The following is an 18,656-nucleotide window of genomic DNA, read 5'->3' on the forward strand; positions in this document are numbered from 1 at the left end:
GGAGAGCAAATACTTGGATAATGAGCCACCATGGAAGCACAAGAGTTGGACTACAAAATCTTGGAAAACACACCATCTTGAAAGAGTGCTATTGCCGCAAAATCTAGCAAGCCCAATACAAAGCCTCACCGAGCAAGGGGCCAAACCATGGGGCAACAATGAGAAAGGGTTGCCACTGTCACCTCAGCGACCTTCCTGCCATTTAGTGGAATTTAAACCACAAGGGAGGCTCGCCTAAATCGCCTATAAGAATATTCTAATGCTAGGGCTCATGGTGATAAGTTTTTGAAGGTCTAAAGATGTATAACATACTTGGCAAGGCCAAAGATGACCTAGGTTTTCAATGCTAAGGGGTTCAAGAAATCTACACTTAGACCACTAGATGAGCTGCTATAAGTTAGTGTTTGGATGATCTTAGCAGCCTTAAAAAAGGCCTAAAATGATATTCAACAAGAATGGGACAAGGCTTTCAAATAAAGGTTTAGGTTTGACTAGGGTAAATGAGATTCAATAAGAATGGGACAAAGCTTTCAAATAGAGGTTTAGGTTTGATTAGAGTAAATTGTTTTATGGCTGTTAGATATGCATAAACAGCAAAATAAAAGGGTGATGTCAGCCCTATTAATGTATGTTAGGCTATCCCCTATGCTAGATTTTGCTTGTAGATGATTTACAGAGACTAATCCTAAATTATGAGCCACCCATATGCAGTAAAATGACACTTTCTATGCATAAATCAAACCCAAAACCCTAGCAGCTACCCTAGCTATCTAGGAGAAAAGAAAACAGGTTTTTTATGGAGTTTTGTGGTAATCAACGCACTCTTTGACCAACACCTTATCCTACAAGGGTTAATGGAGCCTTTACGGCACGAATTTCCAAGGATATTGAAAGAGTAAGGCATCCACATATAAAACCCTAGTTATTGCTCCTATGAGGGGAGAAATTAAGTATAGAGTCTGCAAATAAAGAGTTTCCCTATAAGCCTTAATGAGGACAATTTCACATGCAATATTGAAGCAAAATTTCAGCAATGATAAAGCATTTAGTCATGGAACAATTGAAACCCTACTTTAAACATTAAAGCATGCAAAATATCAATAATAGACAATAAAATTACAACAATCCTCCACAAAGGCACTTCTTTCAATCCCAGAACAATGTCTCCAAGCAATAATCACATCCTTTAGCAAGTTGCATCCATAAATCTCACATTTTGCCCAATTTAACTAAGAAAAGCTAGCTTGCGCTCTCTTAGAGAGGAATAGAATACAATGTGTGATAATGAAAAAACAAAATGAGGGGAGGATCTATTTATATGAGGCCTATCCTACTCATGTTTTACCGATTTACTACTGCTAAAACCTGTTCTAATAAGACATTTCAGATCTATTGCATGTCTTTAAAAGTGTGCTCTAAGTGGCATTGAGGTATTAAAGTACACTTATATGGCATTTATTCTCTTAGGCTGTCAGATGAAATAGGGATGAAGGGAAGTGAAATATTACTGTTGTAATTTAATATTTCAGATCAACCCTAAGCTGAAAGCTTACAGGAAATTGATCTCGGAAACATCAAGTAAATGAGGTGAAATTTCATAATACACATTAAAGGCAGATTTCTGAACTTTCAACAAATTTCCCTTGGGTTAGGTAAACTAGTCTATGCATACAGGTTTAAAAGGGATGCCATACAAGAATGTGGGGAAACATCTCTTGGGTTCATCCGTGAAGTTTTTCTCAGAAAAACTAAAAAAGTAAATGCTTCTCTTGTGATTTTGGTCCATTACTTGTATGATATGGTTTTGATTAATTCAATTCATGTCATCATGCCCAATTAAGTTTTAGTCTAGAATGTTGATTGATGGCAATTAATTCTAGTAGCTCTCACTACAAGTATCATTTCCTTGTGTGCCACCTTCTTAGTTTTTCCACATTCACAATACCATCTCTGCATGGGATACATGACACTCTTCAGTAGGGATTTAAATGTCTAGAAATGCTTCATGTTCTTGAATTATCCTTGATCATCTTCAGATCAAATACCTAAAAAACTTTGGTTACCAATTGAACTTAGAGAGATACATATATACAATTTGAGCTTTAAAAAAGATATGCCAAAAACCTTGGGGTTTTCTTCCTGGTTTTGCGTGGTGGAGGTTTTGCCTCCACAAATGCCCAAGTACTATTCCTTTAAGAGAATGGAATCTCAAGAATACAACAAACTCTTCGATACTTGTGCTAGAGGTCACCTTCAATAGGTTGTGGAATCATATTGTCATGGGAGATATGGCATTCAAGGGGGCTTTTCACTATGGAACACATATTGAAGAATAAGGAGAGATGTGAATCTTCTGATGTAATGTCTTCTCTCTGTGGCCCCTTATTTAGATTAAGGGGTGATGTTGAAAATAGGGGTGTTATCTTCATTTTCAGACACAATCAACATCATAATGAGTTGGATATATTTATAATAACACTTTCAATTGTATTTTAGTCATAATAGACCTTATATTGAGTTGGGTATTTATACACCTGCTCACATTTATATCTCAGGCTTCAGCCACAGTCAACCTTATATTGAGTTGGCTATTTATACACTCACCCGCATTCGTATTCCAATCACAAGTGAGCTTATATAGAGTTCGTGGCCCCCTTTTCAATGTAAAGGGTCATGTTGAAAATGGTGTAAGCCTCACCTTTAACCACAACTGACCTTTTATTGTAATCATTATTATATTTTTAGGTTTGGCTAATGCCAACCTTGTACACATAGGCTTATAAGAACCCCTTGTAGGCTTATATACACAACTCCCATTTGTGATTAACCATTAAAAGATTATTCATTCTTGATAAATTGATTTGCCTAAGGGAACCCATCAAGGGTTATGCTCTCTTATGCTTGGGCTTATTTCTATTTCTAGACCCTAGTGCACTAGTTTTTTGGTTCACTCTCTTTCTAGGGTTGTGCTCCTCTTGGCTGATTTATCTTCAACTGATACACTGCCCTAGTGCTGATTTTATTTTTCTCTATATTACAAACTTAAGGTTTCTACTGGTTTTGTTTTATTCTCCCTCTTGTGAATCTCGACATGCATGTTATGCAAGTTGATACACTAGCAATTTTTCGACTATTGAGTATTCACTAGATTGATAACCTAGTTATTTTTTTCATAACCTTTTAGCCATCTTACTATTACTCCTCCCACTTACAGTATTTTCCACTGTCCCTTTTCCAACTATCTTCAAGGCAACTGTAGTAGCTACAAATTAATTCTCATCTACCTTGGGATTCAAAAATTCAATTTCCACTAGAGGTACTAGGCACCATTATTGTCCCATAGGTTGATACCCCTTCATCTCTTTAGGCTATGCATTGAACCATAATCAATTGGTCCATACTCTATGCAAGATATATTCTTCATTAACCCCATGGATGTATATTGTATAGTCTCGATTAATGATTGTATTTGAGATAATTCATGTAATAGATTTGTGATAACTTCCCTTTGCTCGTTGGAAAAATGAAATAGCTTCATTAGTTTCAATAGCAAGTGGAGTTGCCACGGCAATCATCGCTACTTATCACCATCTTATTAATTGCCAACTTTGAAACCAATATAATCCATTTGGTTAGTTTAGAAAGTTGTATCCCATAAAGTCAATATGCACCTTTCTTAATGGCCGTGAAATTCCCTTTGGAGTAACCATCCATTTTATAGGATACATTCATGGAAAAGAAAGGTCTCTTACCTTTCTTTCTTCAACCACTTTTCAATAACACCTTTCTTTTATAAAGTAACCAACCACAAACACCATGCCAGAACCACATAACACTCCTTTTGCTCAAGTCAAGTCAGTTTTATCATGAAGAGACTCTATGGACATGTACTAAAATTCACCGTAAATGCATGGAGTGAGCTAATTTTGTTACAAAACGGACCTCATTGTGGGCACAAGCCCCCAAGCTCTTTCCATGGAATAACCATCAAGCATATCTATTATTATGGGTAGTTGGTGCATATCATCTATCATAATCTTAAAAACTTTCTATGTCTCCAATGCATCTATATTATGATCTTGGTAATTTTGTTCAACTCATGAAACATTCAAAACTGATCCAACAAGAAGTTATGGTTCATCTTTGAAACTTAATTCCAAGTTTATGTTGCTCCTAGCAAGGTTAGAGAAGTTGTCTTTTAATCTCCTCCTAGCCAATAATATATTAAAGTGTTGCATTGTTAACTTGTTATGCTCTTAACCTGCAAAATGATACCCAAATACAGAATATGCGAAGAAAAAGATACCCAAAACACAGAATAGCAATGATTTTATTATTCAAAGAGTAATGTTCACTTGCCTCTTCAAGGGGGCAACCTCCAATAGAGCAAAGCTCGATTACAAAATAAGACACGATGCTCCTCGCAGGGAGTCTCTATCCTTTATATATGACTCATACATGCAATACCACGAACCAATACCGTGGGTTTTATTAATACCATCTATCTAATACTACGGCCCATTTGCAACTAACTGTGGTTCCATCATTAATTGCGGATTAACCACTTACAATTATTAATATGGGCTTTATTGACTCTTGACTATGACGTGATCCCATTACATAAATAAGGGGGTTAGGGTGGGACCCTAACATGCCCTCCCCCTTAAGACTAGCCTTGTCCTCAAGGCTGAAGCTGCGGAAACTGCTGAAGAATAGTGGCTAGTTCCCAAGTTGCATCTTCCGGAGAGGTGTCTTTCCATTTGACGAGGACTTCCTTAATCATGCGGCCGCGCAGTTGCTTGTCTCGTGTGTCTAGGACCTGTTCAGGTTGAAGCCAGATGGACCCTTCTTTGTCCAATTCAGGTAGACTGGTCTGAATTCTGCAATTGTTCCCAATCACTTTCTTGAGGCATGAGACATGGAAAACTGGATGGATTTTTGCAGTAGGTGGCAAGGCCAACTTGTAAGCCACTTCTCCAATGCGCTGAAGTACTTGATATGGTCCGTAGAATTTGGGAGATAGTTTCTGACACCCCTTGTCTTTGAGTGATGTTTGCTTATATGGTTGTAGCCGTAAAAAGACCTGATCCCCTTCTTGAAATTGGCGCTCGGAGCGATGCTGGTCTACTTGTTGCTTCATGCGGTTCTGAGCTTGATGAAGATTCTCTCGAAGATGGGCGAGCATGGTTGCGCGGTGTTGTAGGAGTTGATCCACTACTTGTACTTTTGAGCACCCCTTGAGATACGAAGTATGTGAAGGCAGGAGTTGACCATATACTGCTTCATAGGGAGTCATTTTGGTGGTGGCATGATAGTTGGTGTTATACCACCATTCAACCAAAGGTAACCACTGTACCCAAAGGTGTTGCTTTTCTGAAGTGAAACACCTAAGGTAGGTTTCTAGACATTTGTTGACGGCTTCGGTTTGACCATCTGTTTGCGGATGATAGGAAGTACTGAGTTTTAGTTGAGTGACTTGTATCCTGAAGAGTTCCTGCCAAAAATTACTGGTGAAGATCGGGTCGAGGTCGAACACAATAGAAGTGGGCATGCCATGCAATTTGAAGATCTGATCCATGAAAGATTGAGCGACCAAAGTTGGTGTAAACGGGTGGGGTAGGGCGCAGAAATGAGCATACTTCGACAGTCGGTCCACAACCACCATGATGACTGACTTGTTCCCTGACTTTGGAAGACCTGTAATGAAATCCATAGAAACCTCCGTCCAAATTGATGCCGGAATGGGCAATGGTTGTAATGTGCCTGAGGTGTTGAAGGTTTCCCCTTTGTGGCGTTGACAGACATCACATTCTGCTACGAAAGTAAGGATGTCCTTTTTCATGCCTGTCCAAAAAAATGATCTTCTGGTGCGAGCATACGTCTTCTGAAAGCCCGAATGTCCTGCAATGGGAGATGAGTGCAATTCTGCCAAAATGCGACTTTTGAGGGTGGATGTTGGTGATATTACGACTCGGTCCTTGTAGCGAAGAATATCATCCTGCCACGAGTAGTCCTTGGTGGAATTTGGATCTACCTGCAATTGAGAAATGAGTTGGGAGAGCCTGGGGTGTGAAAACCATTCCCTACGAGCCTCTTCAATCCATTCTGGAATGGGGAGGGAAATTGCTAGCAGAGTACTTTCCTCCTCAAATTGGCGAGATAATGCATCTGCTACACTATTGTCTTTCCCTTTCTTGTAAATGATCTCATAATCATATCCCAGCATTTTGGCGAGCCATTTACTTTGTTGTGGGGAGGATAGGCGTTGCTCCAAAAAATATTTAACACTGTGATGATCTGTGCGGATTTGGAAACGTCGCCCCAATAAGTAAGGTCGCCAGGTCTCGACTGCATGTAAGATGGCCATCATTTCCTTCTCGTAGGTAGATTGGCCCAGATTCCTCCCACTTAGTTGTTGGCTTGTGAAGGCCAACGGTCGCCCTTCCTGCATTAAGACTGCCCCAATACCTGTACCCCGAAGCATCACATTCAATGACGAAAGATTTGGTGAAGTCAGGTAGTGCTAAGACTGGAGTGGAACACATGGCATTTTTTAGAGCTGTAAAGGCCTGTTGTGCTTCCTCATTCCAGAAGAATGAATTTTTCTTTAGGAGTTGGGTGAGGGGCTTCGCTATGCGACCATAGTTGCGGACAAATTTACGATAATAGCCTGTGAGACCCAAAAATCCTCTCAAGCTCTTCAAGGTCTTAGGTTGAGGTCATTCCTGCATTGCCTGGATCTTTTTGGGGTCCACCTTGACACCATCACGCCCCCCAATGTGGCCCAAATACTCTACTTCTGCCATGCCAAACGAACACTTGGACATCTTGACAAATAATTTATGCTTGCGGAGCAGTTGCAAGAGTAGATCTACATGCTGAAGATGTGCGGCCCAAGTGCAACTATAGATGAGGATGTCATCGAAGAAGACAATGACAAATTTCCTGAGATATGGTTTGAGAATGTGGTTCATAAGGCTCTGAAAAGTAGAGGGGGCATTACAAAGACCAAATGGCATGACCAGGAATTCATAATGGCCTTCATGAGTTCTGAAAGCAGTCTTGGGAATGTCGACTTCCTTCATGCGAATTTGGTGGTAGCCTGAGCGAAGATCCAGCTTAGTGAAGAATTAAGCCCCATCGAGTTCATCCAGCAAATCATCAACCACCGGGATGGGAAATTTATCTTTGACTGTCAACTTATTGAGGGCCCTAAAGTCGGGACACATCCGCCACTCCCCATCTTTCTTGAGCACCATGACCACTGGGGATGAATAAGGACTAATGCTGGGACGAATGACACCTGCTTCCAAAAGTTCCTTGATGATTTTTTCTATTTCATTCTTTTGGGTGAACGGATACCTGTATGTGCGCACATTTGGTGGTTGGGCCCCTGGAACCAAGGTGATGCTATGATCATGTTCCCCTCGCGAGGGTGGAAGCTCATGAGGCTTGTCAAAGACCGGCAGATGGTTATTTAAAATCTGTTGCATCTCAGGATGAATTGGCAGAGGCTTGGTTTCGACTGCCTGGATGGCATTAAATTGAGCTACAATTCCATGATTGCCCTTTTTTAACAATTTTTCCATCCTATGTGAGCTGATGATAGAGGGGGCTCCCGCCTGGAGTCCACGAAGGGTATGTGTGTAGTTGTTCTACTTAAAACTCATATATAACTCCTGGAAATCCATTATGATTGGCCCAAGAGTGCGGAGCCATTCAGCGCCGAGGACAATGTCGCAACCCCCCATGTGTATGGCAAACATGTGGGTTTTCAACTGATAATCCCCCATTTGAAGTTTGACATTTTCACAGCGGCCTTCACATTTCATTGTGCCTCCACCCGCAATTTGAACTTGGAAGTTAGAAACTGCTCGTACAAAACAATGCACTGCTTCTGCGACTTTTTGATGGATGAAATTATGTGTACTTCCACTATCAATCAAGACTACCACTGGGTAATGTTTAATAAAACCTCTGATTTTGAGAGTTTGAGGGGAAGAAATCCCTGCCAAAGCATGCAACGAAATAACTGGTTCGTCAGAGACATTGTCCTTTTGGTTGTCTTCTTCTAGCGGCTCATGTTCCTCAAGTGGTGGATCTTCCTCTGTTGAGCTGTAGTCAGTGGCATCAATTTGAAAAAATTTGGGCTCCTTGCATTTATGACCTGGGGAGTATTTTTCATCACAGTAGTAACATAGTCCTTGCTTTCTTCTATCGGCCATTTCCGCAGGGGACACCTTTTGGACCTTAAGTGTTTGAGTCGTGTTATGAGCCTGTGGGGGGCGACCTTTAGCGGAGAAATTTGGGCAACTGTATTGGGCTGCTAATGCATGTTCCACGTTACAAGCTACCTTGCAAGCCTCCGTCCATGTGGGAAGGTGGTGCAGTAGGACTTGAGCTTTGATGGCTTCTTTAAGACCGCTGATAAAACATTCCGTGTAGAACACATCTGAGAGACCCCAAGTGCGGAAGGCTAAGGCTTCAAAAGCTGTAATATATTCATCCACTGTACCAGTCTGTCGGAGCTTAGTAAGACAACCCAAAAAAGATGATTCCTGGTCAAAGCGGTCTTGAAGAGATTTGGTGAATTTGGTCCAAGTCCTAAAAGGTCCAGTGCAACGTTGATGCCATTCCCACCATTGCCACCTTTCATTGTCCAAGTACATGCTCCCCAACATAAGCTGAGTCTCATCATCTAAGATGTGATTCAGCTTGAAATACTGCTCCATTTGTGCTATCCATGCCGATGGGTGAGAACCATCAAATTTATGCATATCCAACTTAGGAGGTCGCTGACTGGGTTGTTGGTGGGTGTGCCAGACGTGAGGAGAGTGGCTAGACTCACCCTCATTGTGTCCATTGCCATTATACTCCTCCTCGTGGGCTTGCTCCTTGCCCTTCGGGATTATTTTCTCGACCATGCTACATAGTCCGCTAAGCTGAATGTGGAGGGTTTGCACTGATTCTTCAAGTTTGTCCATCCTTTCATTGGCCATTGCTTGAGCTCTAGTTTCTACCATACACCAACCTGATTTTTTGAAAATTGGGACCGCCTAAAAAAAAATTCCACTAAGAAGTGAATGGTACCACCGTGCTCAGCTCGTCGTCCTGATTCTGATGGGCTAGATCACCAATAAGCGCCCCGAAAGATCTCAGACTTTTTTCTTTTTTTTTTCTTTTTTTTTTCTGAAAACTCCTAATGGAGTTTTACTCCTTCCTTATCAATACTGCAGTCGCCAAATCCTCAAAATGTCAATGCGGCCAAAAGTCCTGCAAAAATTATACCCCGGTATAGGAACCCTTCACAACGACTCCGATCTGGTGGATCTGAGAGATCTGAATGGCGGATCTGATAGCTCTGGGCGGCGGAACAGACTGCTTCTGCGGATCTGATGGATCTAATAGATCAGAATGGCTGATCTGCGAACTCGAGACTGCGGGACTGATGTCTGCTGTTGCTGCACCCCTTTGCACAAGCGGATCTGGAAGAGATGATGTGTGATCCCCCGATAGAAAAGGGAACTATGGTCTTGAGGAGTGTCAAGTGCTACAGATAGCAATATACATAAGGGTCTCGCAGTAGTACTCGGCCCAATGTTTCAGGGCTCTAACTAAGGAGGATCGACCGTACCCTTAGCCGTACAACCCGACTACCCTATCGTACGGGCGAGTAATCTCTCCGAGTGCTGTTCTCAGTGTACTGTAGCCGCAAGACGGCCGACGGTTTATCTATGGCGAGGTTTCAAGGGAGCCTAGGGGGCTTCCGATATACCCAGAGGGTACGTGGAAGACAGTTCGTGCGCGGTTCTGTCTAATGCGCTACTACTCGAAGGGGTACCCACAGGGGTTACAAGGGAGTCCAACAGACGTGACCACCTCTTGTATTTCCTGCGTGCATGCCTCCCCAAATCCGCAGGTTTATGCGCTCAACGACAGATCCCGTGGTTTAAAGACGCCGGAACACGTCTCTAACCAAAAAAAATTTGCTAAGAAATGGAGATCCCACCGGCCCTGGAAAGTGCTTTGATACCACTTGTTATGCTCTTAACCTGCAAAATGATACCCAAATACAGAATATGCGAAGAAAAGATACCCAGAACACAGAATAGCAATGATTTTATTATTCAGAGAGTAATGTTCACTTGCCTCTTCGAGGGGGCAACCTCCAATAGAGCAAAGCTCGATTACAAAATAAGACACGATGCTCCTCGCAGGGAGTCTCTATCCTTTATATATGACTCATACATGCAATACCACGGACCAATACCGTGGGTTTTATTAATACCATCTATCTAATACTACGGCCCATTTGCAACGAACTGTGGTTCCGTCATTAATTGCGGATTAACCACTTACAATTATTAATATGGGCTTTATTGACTCTTGACTATGACGTGATCCCATTACATAAATAAGGGGGTTAGGGTGGGACCCTAACATAACTAATGTCACTAATAATGTTATAAGACATCCATCACTATTGTAGGTCATGCAGGACACAGCATCATTTCAAAGAACCATAATAGTCAGAGGATTATACCCACTAAACTATTCAACCATTGTGTAGTCCAACTAGACATAAGATTAACAATAGTCCTTGTAGTGACAATCAACGCTCTTCCTCCTCTCCTAGAAAGGGAGAAGCTTAAACCATATATTTACTCAATGTATTCAATATTGACATCATAAGCCACAGGACCTCCTTAAGCCCTTTATCAAACTCCAAGTAAAGCCAACTCTTGGTCTCCACTGCCTTCAATATTGTAGCCCTTCAACTGTCCTACTTCAGCGTACACTTGAATTTTCTCTCCTTAAGGAGACCACTTTTTTGGATAACAATTTTCTCCACTGAGGTTTTAATCTTCCTATTTAGCCTTCCTTTGCAATTACTTTCAATATAGCAAGGTGATTCTTGCAATCAAGATAGGTATTCTTGTCTAGTCTCCCTCAACATAGATAACTTCTTAATTGCGTTAGAAAGACAATGATTGTGCAAGGATTTAGTTAGAACCCACCATGTCAACTGCAGCCAAGGTTGTTGAGATAGTACATGTACTATTATCTCTTATAATCTACGTAAGTAGGATAGCTAGTCTCTTGTTTGGCCTTTAGGTTCAAATTACACATTGCAAATTTTTAATGCAATAGAAGCAATGCTGTTAGGTTGGGGACCACCATTATTCCCCAGGACATAGATCACTAGTTGGTTAATAAGCATTTATTTGCTACAAATAATTGTACCATCACACACATGCAGATAAGTAAATGAACAACAATAAAAATTTGGCCACACAACCTTTTATTCCATTGCTTATAATAAGAGACAATTTCATTCATTTCATTGACATGGTTTTGATTAATGCCCTTCTATCACTAACTGTAATATGTGCACAATGCTAATGTAGAAAATAAGTAATTGAAAAATAAATTTGAAACTATGATTGGCAATATCTAGTTTATATGAGAAATTAATGCTGCAAGGTTAGACTAAATACAGACGTTTATATTTGTTATTTATTCTTCTAGAAAAGATAAACAAGTTGACTGTTGTCTTTTCTAAACACCATTAAAGTAGAATGACGTAAACATAAATCAACAAAAATAAATCTGAAGGAACATACGCTTGAGTGGGATGCAATGTAGTATCGACCCTTGTTCGGACAGCAATAAGCATAAGCATGACAATCGTTGGGAGCATAATCTGTCAAGGAATAAATCAAGTCTAGTCAGAGAGCAGTTATGGTCTCAATCTATCTTTTGAATTCAAGGCCAGGAAGTTGCAAAAAGAAAAATAAAGAAAAGAGTAAAAATGCTGTAAAATTTCTTCAGAATGGACCTTGATTGTTTAGGATCCTAGATCAAAGCAATTACACATTTGTTAGGGAGAGAAATTGGAAAATTCATTCATTCAAAATCCCAAAAAACACTAGAAACAACTGTAGAAGAAAGTCATTTATGCGCCTTCCAGATCACATGGATATTTACTATATTTTTATTTTTGGGTTTCTCTCTTGCCTTTCATACTTGATTTCTGGATATTCAGACCCAGACAGCTCTGAAAAAGGGTCAATACAAAGAAGCAACTGCATTTGCTTCCCAAGAAAGCTCATTTAAACAAAATATAATGATTTTTCCCAGTAGAGTGTTGTTCTGACCAAAAAAACCACTTTTCCTCTTGAAGATTGAATAACCAAAGTTCCACCTATTAGACAGAGCATAGAAAAGTTAAATAAATGATATGCTCAAACAAATCAAAAAAGACATTAAATGTTGAGGGGCTTCCACTGTCCAACATATAAGATATTATTTTTGGGATTAACTGCATAGAGTAAGTCATTTAACTATGACCCATATCCATGAGTATTAGTTGCAACTGACTGATTTCTAATGACTATCAATAATCCACTTGGCACTGATTGCATCAAGTGATGCTCACAAGGGTGGAGAGTCGAATTAAAACTAGCAAAATGAATTGCACAGCATCAATCATCAGCTCTGTGACATGTACCCTGTAACCAGAACTTCCCAGTGTCACCCATCCCAAGACTCCCCTGGCTGAAGGTGCATAAATATGGAGTTTTCCCCATAATCAAGCACACCTAGCTTCCTACCCCACTTGCAAAACCTTAACATATATTTTGCCTTATGAACTATTCAGTAAGAGCTTCCTTAACTCTTGGGTCAGGTTTCCACAGTCCAACATATGAGATTTATTCATAATCATGAGAAGACAATCAGTAGCAACTAATGCTCATGAATATGAGTTATAGATTAATGACTTTATGCAATTAATCCCAAAAATGATCTCATCAAGAAGACATCTGTAACTATTTTAATTATTATTAAATTCAAAATCCCAAAATGACATCTCATCAAAAAGACATTTGTAACTATTTTAATATTTTAATGCTTACATTAGAATTGAGTAGTTATGAATTTTATTTATTAGTAAATTCAAATTCAAGTTTTATGAGGAAAATTGGCACAAAATACTAATTCATTGAGACCATTTCGAAAGATAATTACTATTTTTGTATGTGTAACCAAGTAAAAGAATCAGGAAATGGGTTTCCAAAAAGGGATACAACAAAAGTCCAAAAATCTGTCCCTATAGATCACAAGTCAGAAATGGGATATGCCAGGAAAAAGTACAAAAAGGATCCAAAGGTATCAGAAACCTTTGCGTAGTCTATATATGAAACCACAGGAAACAGGAAAACACTAAGAAATGGTTTCCAAAAAACAGGAACGAGTGTTTTCTAGCAAAGTCTGCCTAAAAAATCTGCTACAGTGCTCTTCGGTTTGCTGGTCTGCTACGTTCTTATAAAAAAATCAGAACTTTGAAGAGGGTTTTTTTCACTTTAAAGTTTAAATCGCCTTCATTTACATTTTTGGGTTACTAGACACTTTTAAGTTTAGTGTAGGTCTTTTTTTTCCCATTTTTGAATTTTAAAAAAGGTGAAAACTGTTCAAACTGAAAGCAGTTCTGGAAACACTCAAAAAATTTACCCAGATGTTTCTCAAAACTGGCAGAAACCACTAAGCAGATTCTGGAACAGCTCCCGGTGACCAAAAAGGCTTCAGAAACTGTATATGGTTTCCAGCTTGCTTGAAACGGTCTCCAGGATTAACACTGCTAAAAGGTCTCCTAAACTTGGGGTAGATTTCTTAGGATACCGTAAGAAATGTGAGAAATGACAAGAAGAGGAAGAAAGTAATCTATATTCTATCTATTGAATTTATTTTATAAGACACAAAGCAATAAAATTATAAAATATAAATTATTTGAATCTCAATAATACATAAACAAAATATTTTTTAATTCCCCATAAAATTTAATTCGATATTCAATGTTCATACTTCATGATACATATATTTAAGGATCAGAAGAAAAAGAATCCTTAATATATGAATGCCAAGTTGCATCAACATGGCTCAAATGCATTACTTTTCAGGTGATGGGTCTACATCATTATCATCGTCCAATGAAACTCTGCTCAAAAAACATTGATGAGTGCCCTTTTTGTAAAATTATAAATCTGCATCTCTTTCTTGTGAAATTCTTTTCGAGCTAGTTGGGATTTCATTTGATGGTTTAGGGTTAGTAAAGACTTTTAGTAGGTTTTCCTTTTGTTTTATTATGTATCAATAAAAAAGAGTGAAATTGCCCTGTGGCGAGTGCTGACCCTTTTCTAGTGTCGGAAATTTTCCTGGAGAAATACGTGGAAAAAGAAACATAGAAACGACAGGAAACAATTTCTGGGGTTTGTATTTGCAATATAAAACTCTTCTCGAATAAATAGATAAAAACCCGCTAAACTGAACATAAAGAACATAAAATCATTTCAGCCCTAAGAAAACTGAGCTTAAAGAACACAGAGACATTTCAATCTCAAAACAAGCATAGTTCAAGAGATCTGTATTGAATAGTGCAACCAAAGAAATTAACCATACCTCAAAAAAGGTAACCCAGGGATGCCTAATTTTGAGCAGCCAATTCTTGCGAAGCATTGCCTTGAGCTGACGTTGAGGATGCGCCATTGTTGGTTACAAATAACAGTCTTCAAGCACCTTCCAGAAGCGTCCTACTACTCAAAGAAAGTATGTCCTTATATAAAAAAAGTGCGGGTTCAAATAACTCGAGGCCAGCAGAAAAGTTGAAGCATCTTCAAGCCTCGAAACAAACCTTAAATCTCCATATGCCCTCTTTTAGATAAATTCCCGGGTCAAATCGCCATATATCCAAAATTTCAGCCAAATGCTCAAAATTCAATATGAAGTCCTGCTGTACTTCGAGCTAATGTCACTGACACTTCAAAATCCGCAATTTTCATCATTTGGTAGGAGATAAATGTTTCAAGGTAGAAGACAAATTTTGCATTTGATTATGCATATTTTTTTACGGCTAAGTTCCAAAGATACATTATCAAACCAAGCCACGCTAATCTGCATTCATAGTAAAGCCAGGACAAATCTCCATGAATGAACTCAAAACAACATTCTCTCTTAAGGATCAGATAGAAATCGACATAGATCCTATCAAGCAACCAAATATTGACTTAAAGTTATATAACATTCTCAAAAGGCAGGACAAGTTCTGTACCATTAATCCTAGTGAACCCTTCTTTCGAACTACTTTCAAAAATCAAACCAGTATAATCACCACTTCTTTCAAACAAACAAGCATATCTCCTCAAACTTTACAAATTTAATTCCAGCCTAGGCAAATTATCCATCATTAATCTCGTGTAAGCCTTTCTCTGACGTTCCCTTTAAAAATCAAATCAGAATGATCACCATTTCCATCAAACAAAGGAACATTTTCATTAACATTACGAACTCATTGCAAGCTTGAACAAATTTTCCTTGACATGTCTCGTACGAGCCTTTTTCTACGATTTCCTTAGAGATCAAACTGGCATAAAGCAAATTTTCCATAATTATTCTCGTGTAAGCTGTTTTCTAACAATTTCAATTTTCTTTGCAATTCGAACTGGCATAATCGCTATTTTTATGAAATAACAAGAAAAGGAAAGAAAAATACTAAGTATTATACAATGTTACACAAGGCCAGCCAAACTCGGAAACATTTTCCTGGCAAAGCCTTTTATCATAATTCCTTCAAACGCAAGTACTTTCTTGAACTAGTCAACCAAAATCTTAAAAGCTTCTATTCAGTAAACATCCCGAGCTGAAAATTGGGGCACCTTTTCCCGGTGCATCCGTTTGTGTGTAACAAATCCCGTGGTTGCATCATCTTAACGATCTTTGAAGACCTGCGCACAAATTTAAGTCGGACCACATCCAGCAGCAATTTACACGCCGTTGCTGCCAATTATTTCCTCTGCCATTACAGACAGACACGCGAACCTGTATCACTAACCTCTCTGCATGGTTTTCTCTGTGAAGGACATGGAGACCAGAGAGACATAGCACTCGAGATCGATTCCCGCGGTGGGGATGAAGAATGGCAGATAAATGTCAATTCGGGCGTCAGGGGAATAAGAACTTACTCTAGCGAATATCTCTTTTATGGGCCCGCATACAACTAAAGAGTAGGGCGGCGCTCCTGGGTCCCCTTTAAACGTCAAGTCTAAAATACGCCCTAAAATAATAGTGTCGCCTGATTATTTTAATTACGCTTACATATGAGTTTTTATCCCTCGCGTGGGTTTCGCTTTGTCGGGAGTATTTAACCTATCCAGTCAAAGCCGCGGCTAAGAAACAAAATAATCTAACTGGTGGAATCGTTTCTTTTACCAAATCCCTGTGCGTTCAACCCAAATCTCGACATTTTTTTCCGAAGGTGGTAAAATCTATCTCGACATTATTATTTTATTTTAAAGTAATTAAAAATAAAATAAAAAATAAAAAATCGTTGTTAATAATATTTTTTAATTGGAAAGGTAAAGCGCACACTTCATGGTTTTGTACAAGGTAAGTGTCGGTACTTTCAATATCATCTCAATTGTTTATCAACTTGTAACAATTGGAGTTGGGAAAATTGATGACGCTATCATTTGAAAATGATTACATTTTTTTATGATTATATTTTTCCAATCATATATTGTATAATAGATTAATTTAAAAGTTGGTTGATTTTTAAAAATTTGTGAAGTTTCAAAATCAACCCATTTAAAAAATTAAACATATAATTATATTAAGTTATATTTCAACTTAAGGGATTATTTTAATGAAAATGGTGAGTTAAGTAGTTTAAAAGTGATTTATATTTAAAAAAAATATGTAACAAGATTATTAATTATGGAGATTTATTTTTATTTTATCATAGAAACTCTTAATTTCTAAATAAGCTTTGTTACAATACCATGGATCAATATGATGACTTATCAATGCCACATGCTTAAAAAATCATAACTAGTTTCATATAACACTTGCTTATATCACATTTTTTTAATGAATTTAATTTAATTTAAAAAAAAAAAAAAAAAAAAAAAACAACTACTTTGGAAATAAATCTCATCTACTACTAAGAATATTCTAAAATATTTTATGGAGGTTAAATCCCTACCATCCATCTAATAATTATTGATAATCAAATTAAAATTCTGGAAACCCTATTCCAAAATAAACATGCCTATGGCAAAAATAAGAAATCAATTAATAGATAACTAGTAATAAAGGTAGAATATTTCCATTTATGATTTAACTAGTGCAACCATATAAATTAAATGATTAGTAAAAGCTAATATGCACCAAAACACTTACTTCATGATACATTGTCTATAGATGAACCAAAAAGTAGTCTTGTGCAAATGGATATCTTTGTGTAGAAGGATGAATTCGAACCTTAGATTGTATTCTTTGAAGTCGAAACCCTTGGAAGGAAGTAGGGTAAATATGATAAGAAAGAGTAGGTGAGATATAAGAGCAGAAGACTGTTCTATGATTTAGCAATTGGCAATGACAATTTTTATCACTATTAATAAAAAAACAATAAACAGACGCGAGTGGTACATGAGAATATTAGAGTACAATTTTAATCTTGGTAAGATATAAATTACTTGCAATTATAAGAAAGAGTACATTCTTGGATATGATAGAACAGGAAAGAAAAAACAGACGAAGAATGGTACATTGGTAGCAAGACAAAAATCCCTCACAAGGAGAAGAAAAAGTACATTATGTAATGTGCATAACTTCTATGTATATACGCTTGCAGGGTTCCTAACGGATGAAGGTCTCTCAGTTTAATAGACAAATCCTTATGGGCAGTCATTCAATGATATGAAATTAAAAGTAGGTTGCAGTGAGTATAAATCCTGGAAAAAATATCAAACCTTGTTATCCAGTTCTATTTAATGTACTTAATCCTCATGCCACTCACTGGTGTGGTTTACTATTCATATGAATGTCATATGGCAAACAGTTGGTTTACTATTCATATGAATGTCATATGACAAACAGTGAGGTGACATGATGCTGATGAATGATAAGGGCAGATAATTACATAAATATGAAACCTAGTTATCCATTTCCATTCAATGTACTTAATCCTCTTGTGCTACCCGTTGGTGTGTCGTTTGATGGTTTACTATGCACATGAATGTCATATGGCAGGTTCAACAATCTCAAGTAAAGTTTATACAGAATTAGTTTGAGAGTCGATTGAATATGGATTTAGTTCATACCGAAATAGATTCATCTAGGTTTAAAGTTAAAGCACAGTTCAACCAACTAATTGAAGATGTGCATCCTTTTATTACCATGTTTAACATATATATCAAACTAATATTCAATGTATTTAAACCTATTAAAATATGGATCCTTGCATTATCATGCTTCTGTGATTAAAATACATCCCCTACATGCAACGAGAAAACCACAATTCCAACATCCATAACCAGAAAAAAAATTGAAGACACCCACTTCTATGTATATACGCTTGCAGGATTCCTAACGGATCAAGGTCTCTCAGTTTAATAGACAAATCCTTATGTGCAGTCATTCAATGATATGTAAATAAAAGTAGTGTGCAGTGAGTATAAATCCTTGAAAAAATATCAAACCTTGTTATCCTTGTTATCCAATCTTCTTTCTCTTAAAAGGATTATGATGCCTCTGTGGAGTTTTTCTAGGAGTTTGACACAAGGTACACCATAGTTATTATGATTAAGTTGGATGCATAGTTG

General features: G+C 38.1%; 1 protein-coding gene across 9 annotated transcripts in view; it reads right to left on the minus strand.

Annotated features, from left to right (window-relative positions):
- Nucleotides 1-16,018, minus strand: part of ABCA1 (ATP-binding cassette A1) — a 380,643-nt gene extending 364,625 nt beyond the window's left edge. The window contains exons 1-5 of one of the 9 annotated variants that reach the window (XM_089432766.1): nt 15,711-16,018; nt 15,107-15,171; nt 14,690-14,815; nt 14,458-14,591; nt 11,625-11,704 (exon numbers count right to left, since the gene is read on the minus strand). In XM_089432766.1, coding sequence (XP_089288892.1) covers nt 11,625-11,704; nt 14,458-14,544 — 167 coding nt within the window. In that variant the 5' untranslated portion in view covers nt 14,545-14,591; nt 14,690-14,815; nt 15,107-15,171; nt 15,711-16,018. Of the gene's footprint in view, nt 1-11,624; nt 11,705-14,457; nt 14,592-14,689; nt 14,950-15,106; nt 15,274-15,710 lie in introns of all 9 variants that reach the window. The other 8 variants (XM_089432763.1, XM_089432764.1, XM_089432761.1 and 5 more) reach the window with 8 other exon arrangements.
- Between the last annotated feature and the right edge of the window lie 2,638 nt (nt 16,019-18,656).

Source organism: Pinus tabuliformis, chromosome 5_1 (assembly GCF_031772625.1).
Source record: "Pinus tabuliformis cultivar Carrire ecotype Pingquan chromosome 5_1, CPIR1, whole genome shotgun sequence".
Lineage (NCBI taxonomy): Eukaryota > Viridiplantae > Streptophyta > Pinopsida > Pinales > Pinaceae > Pinus > Pinus tabuliformis.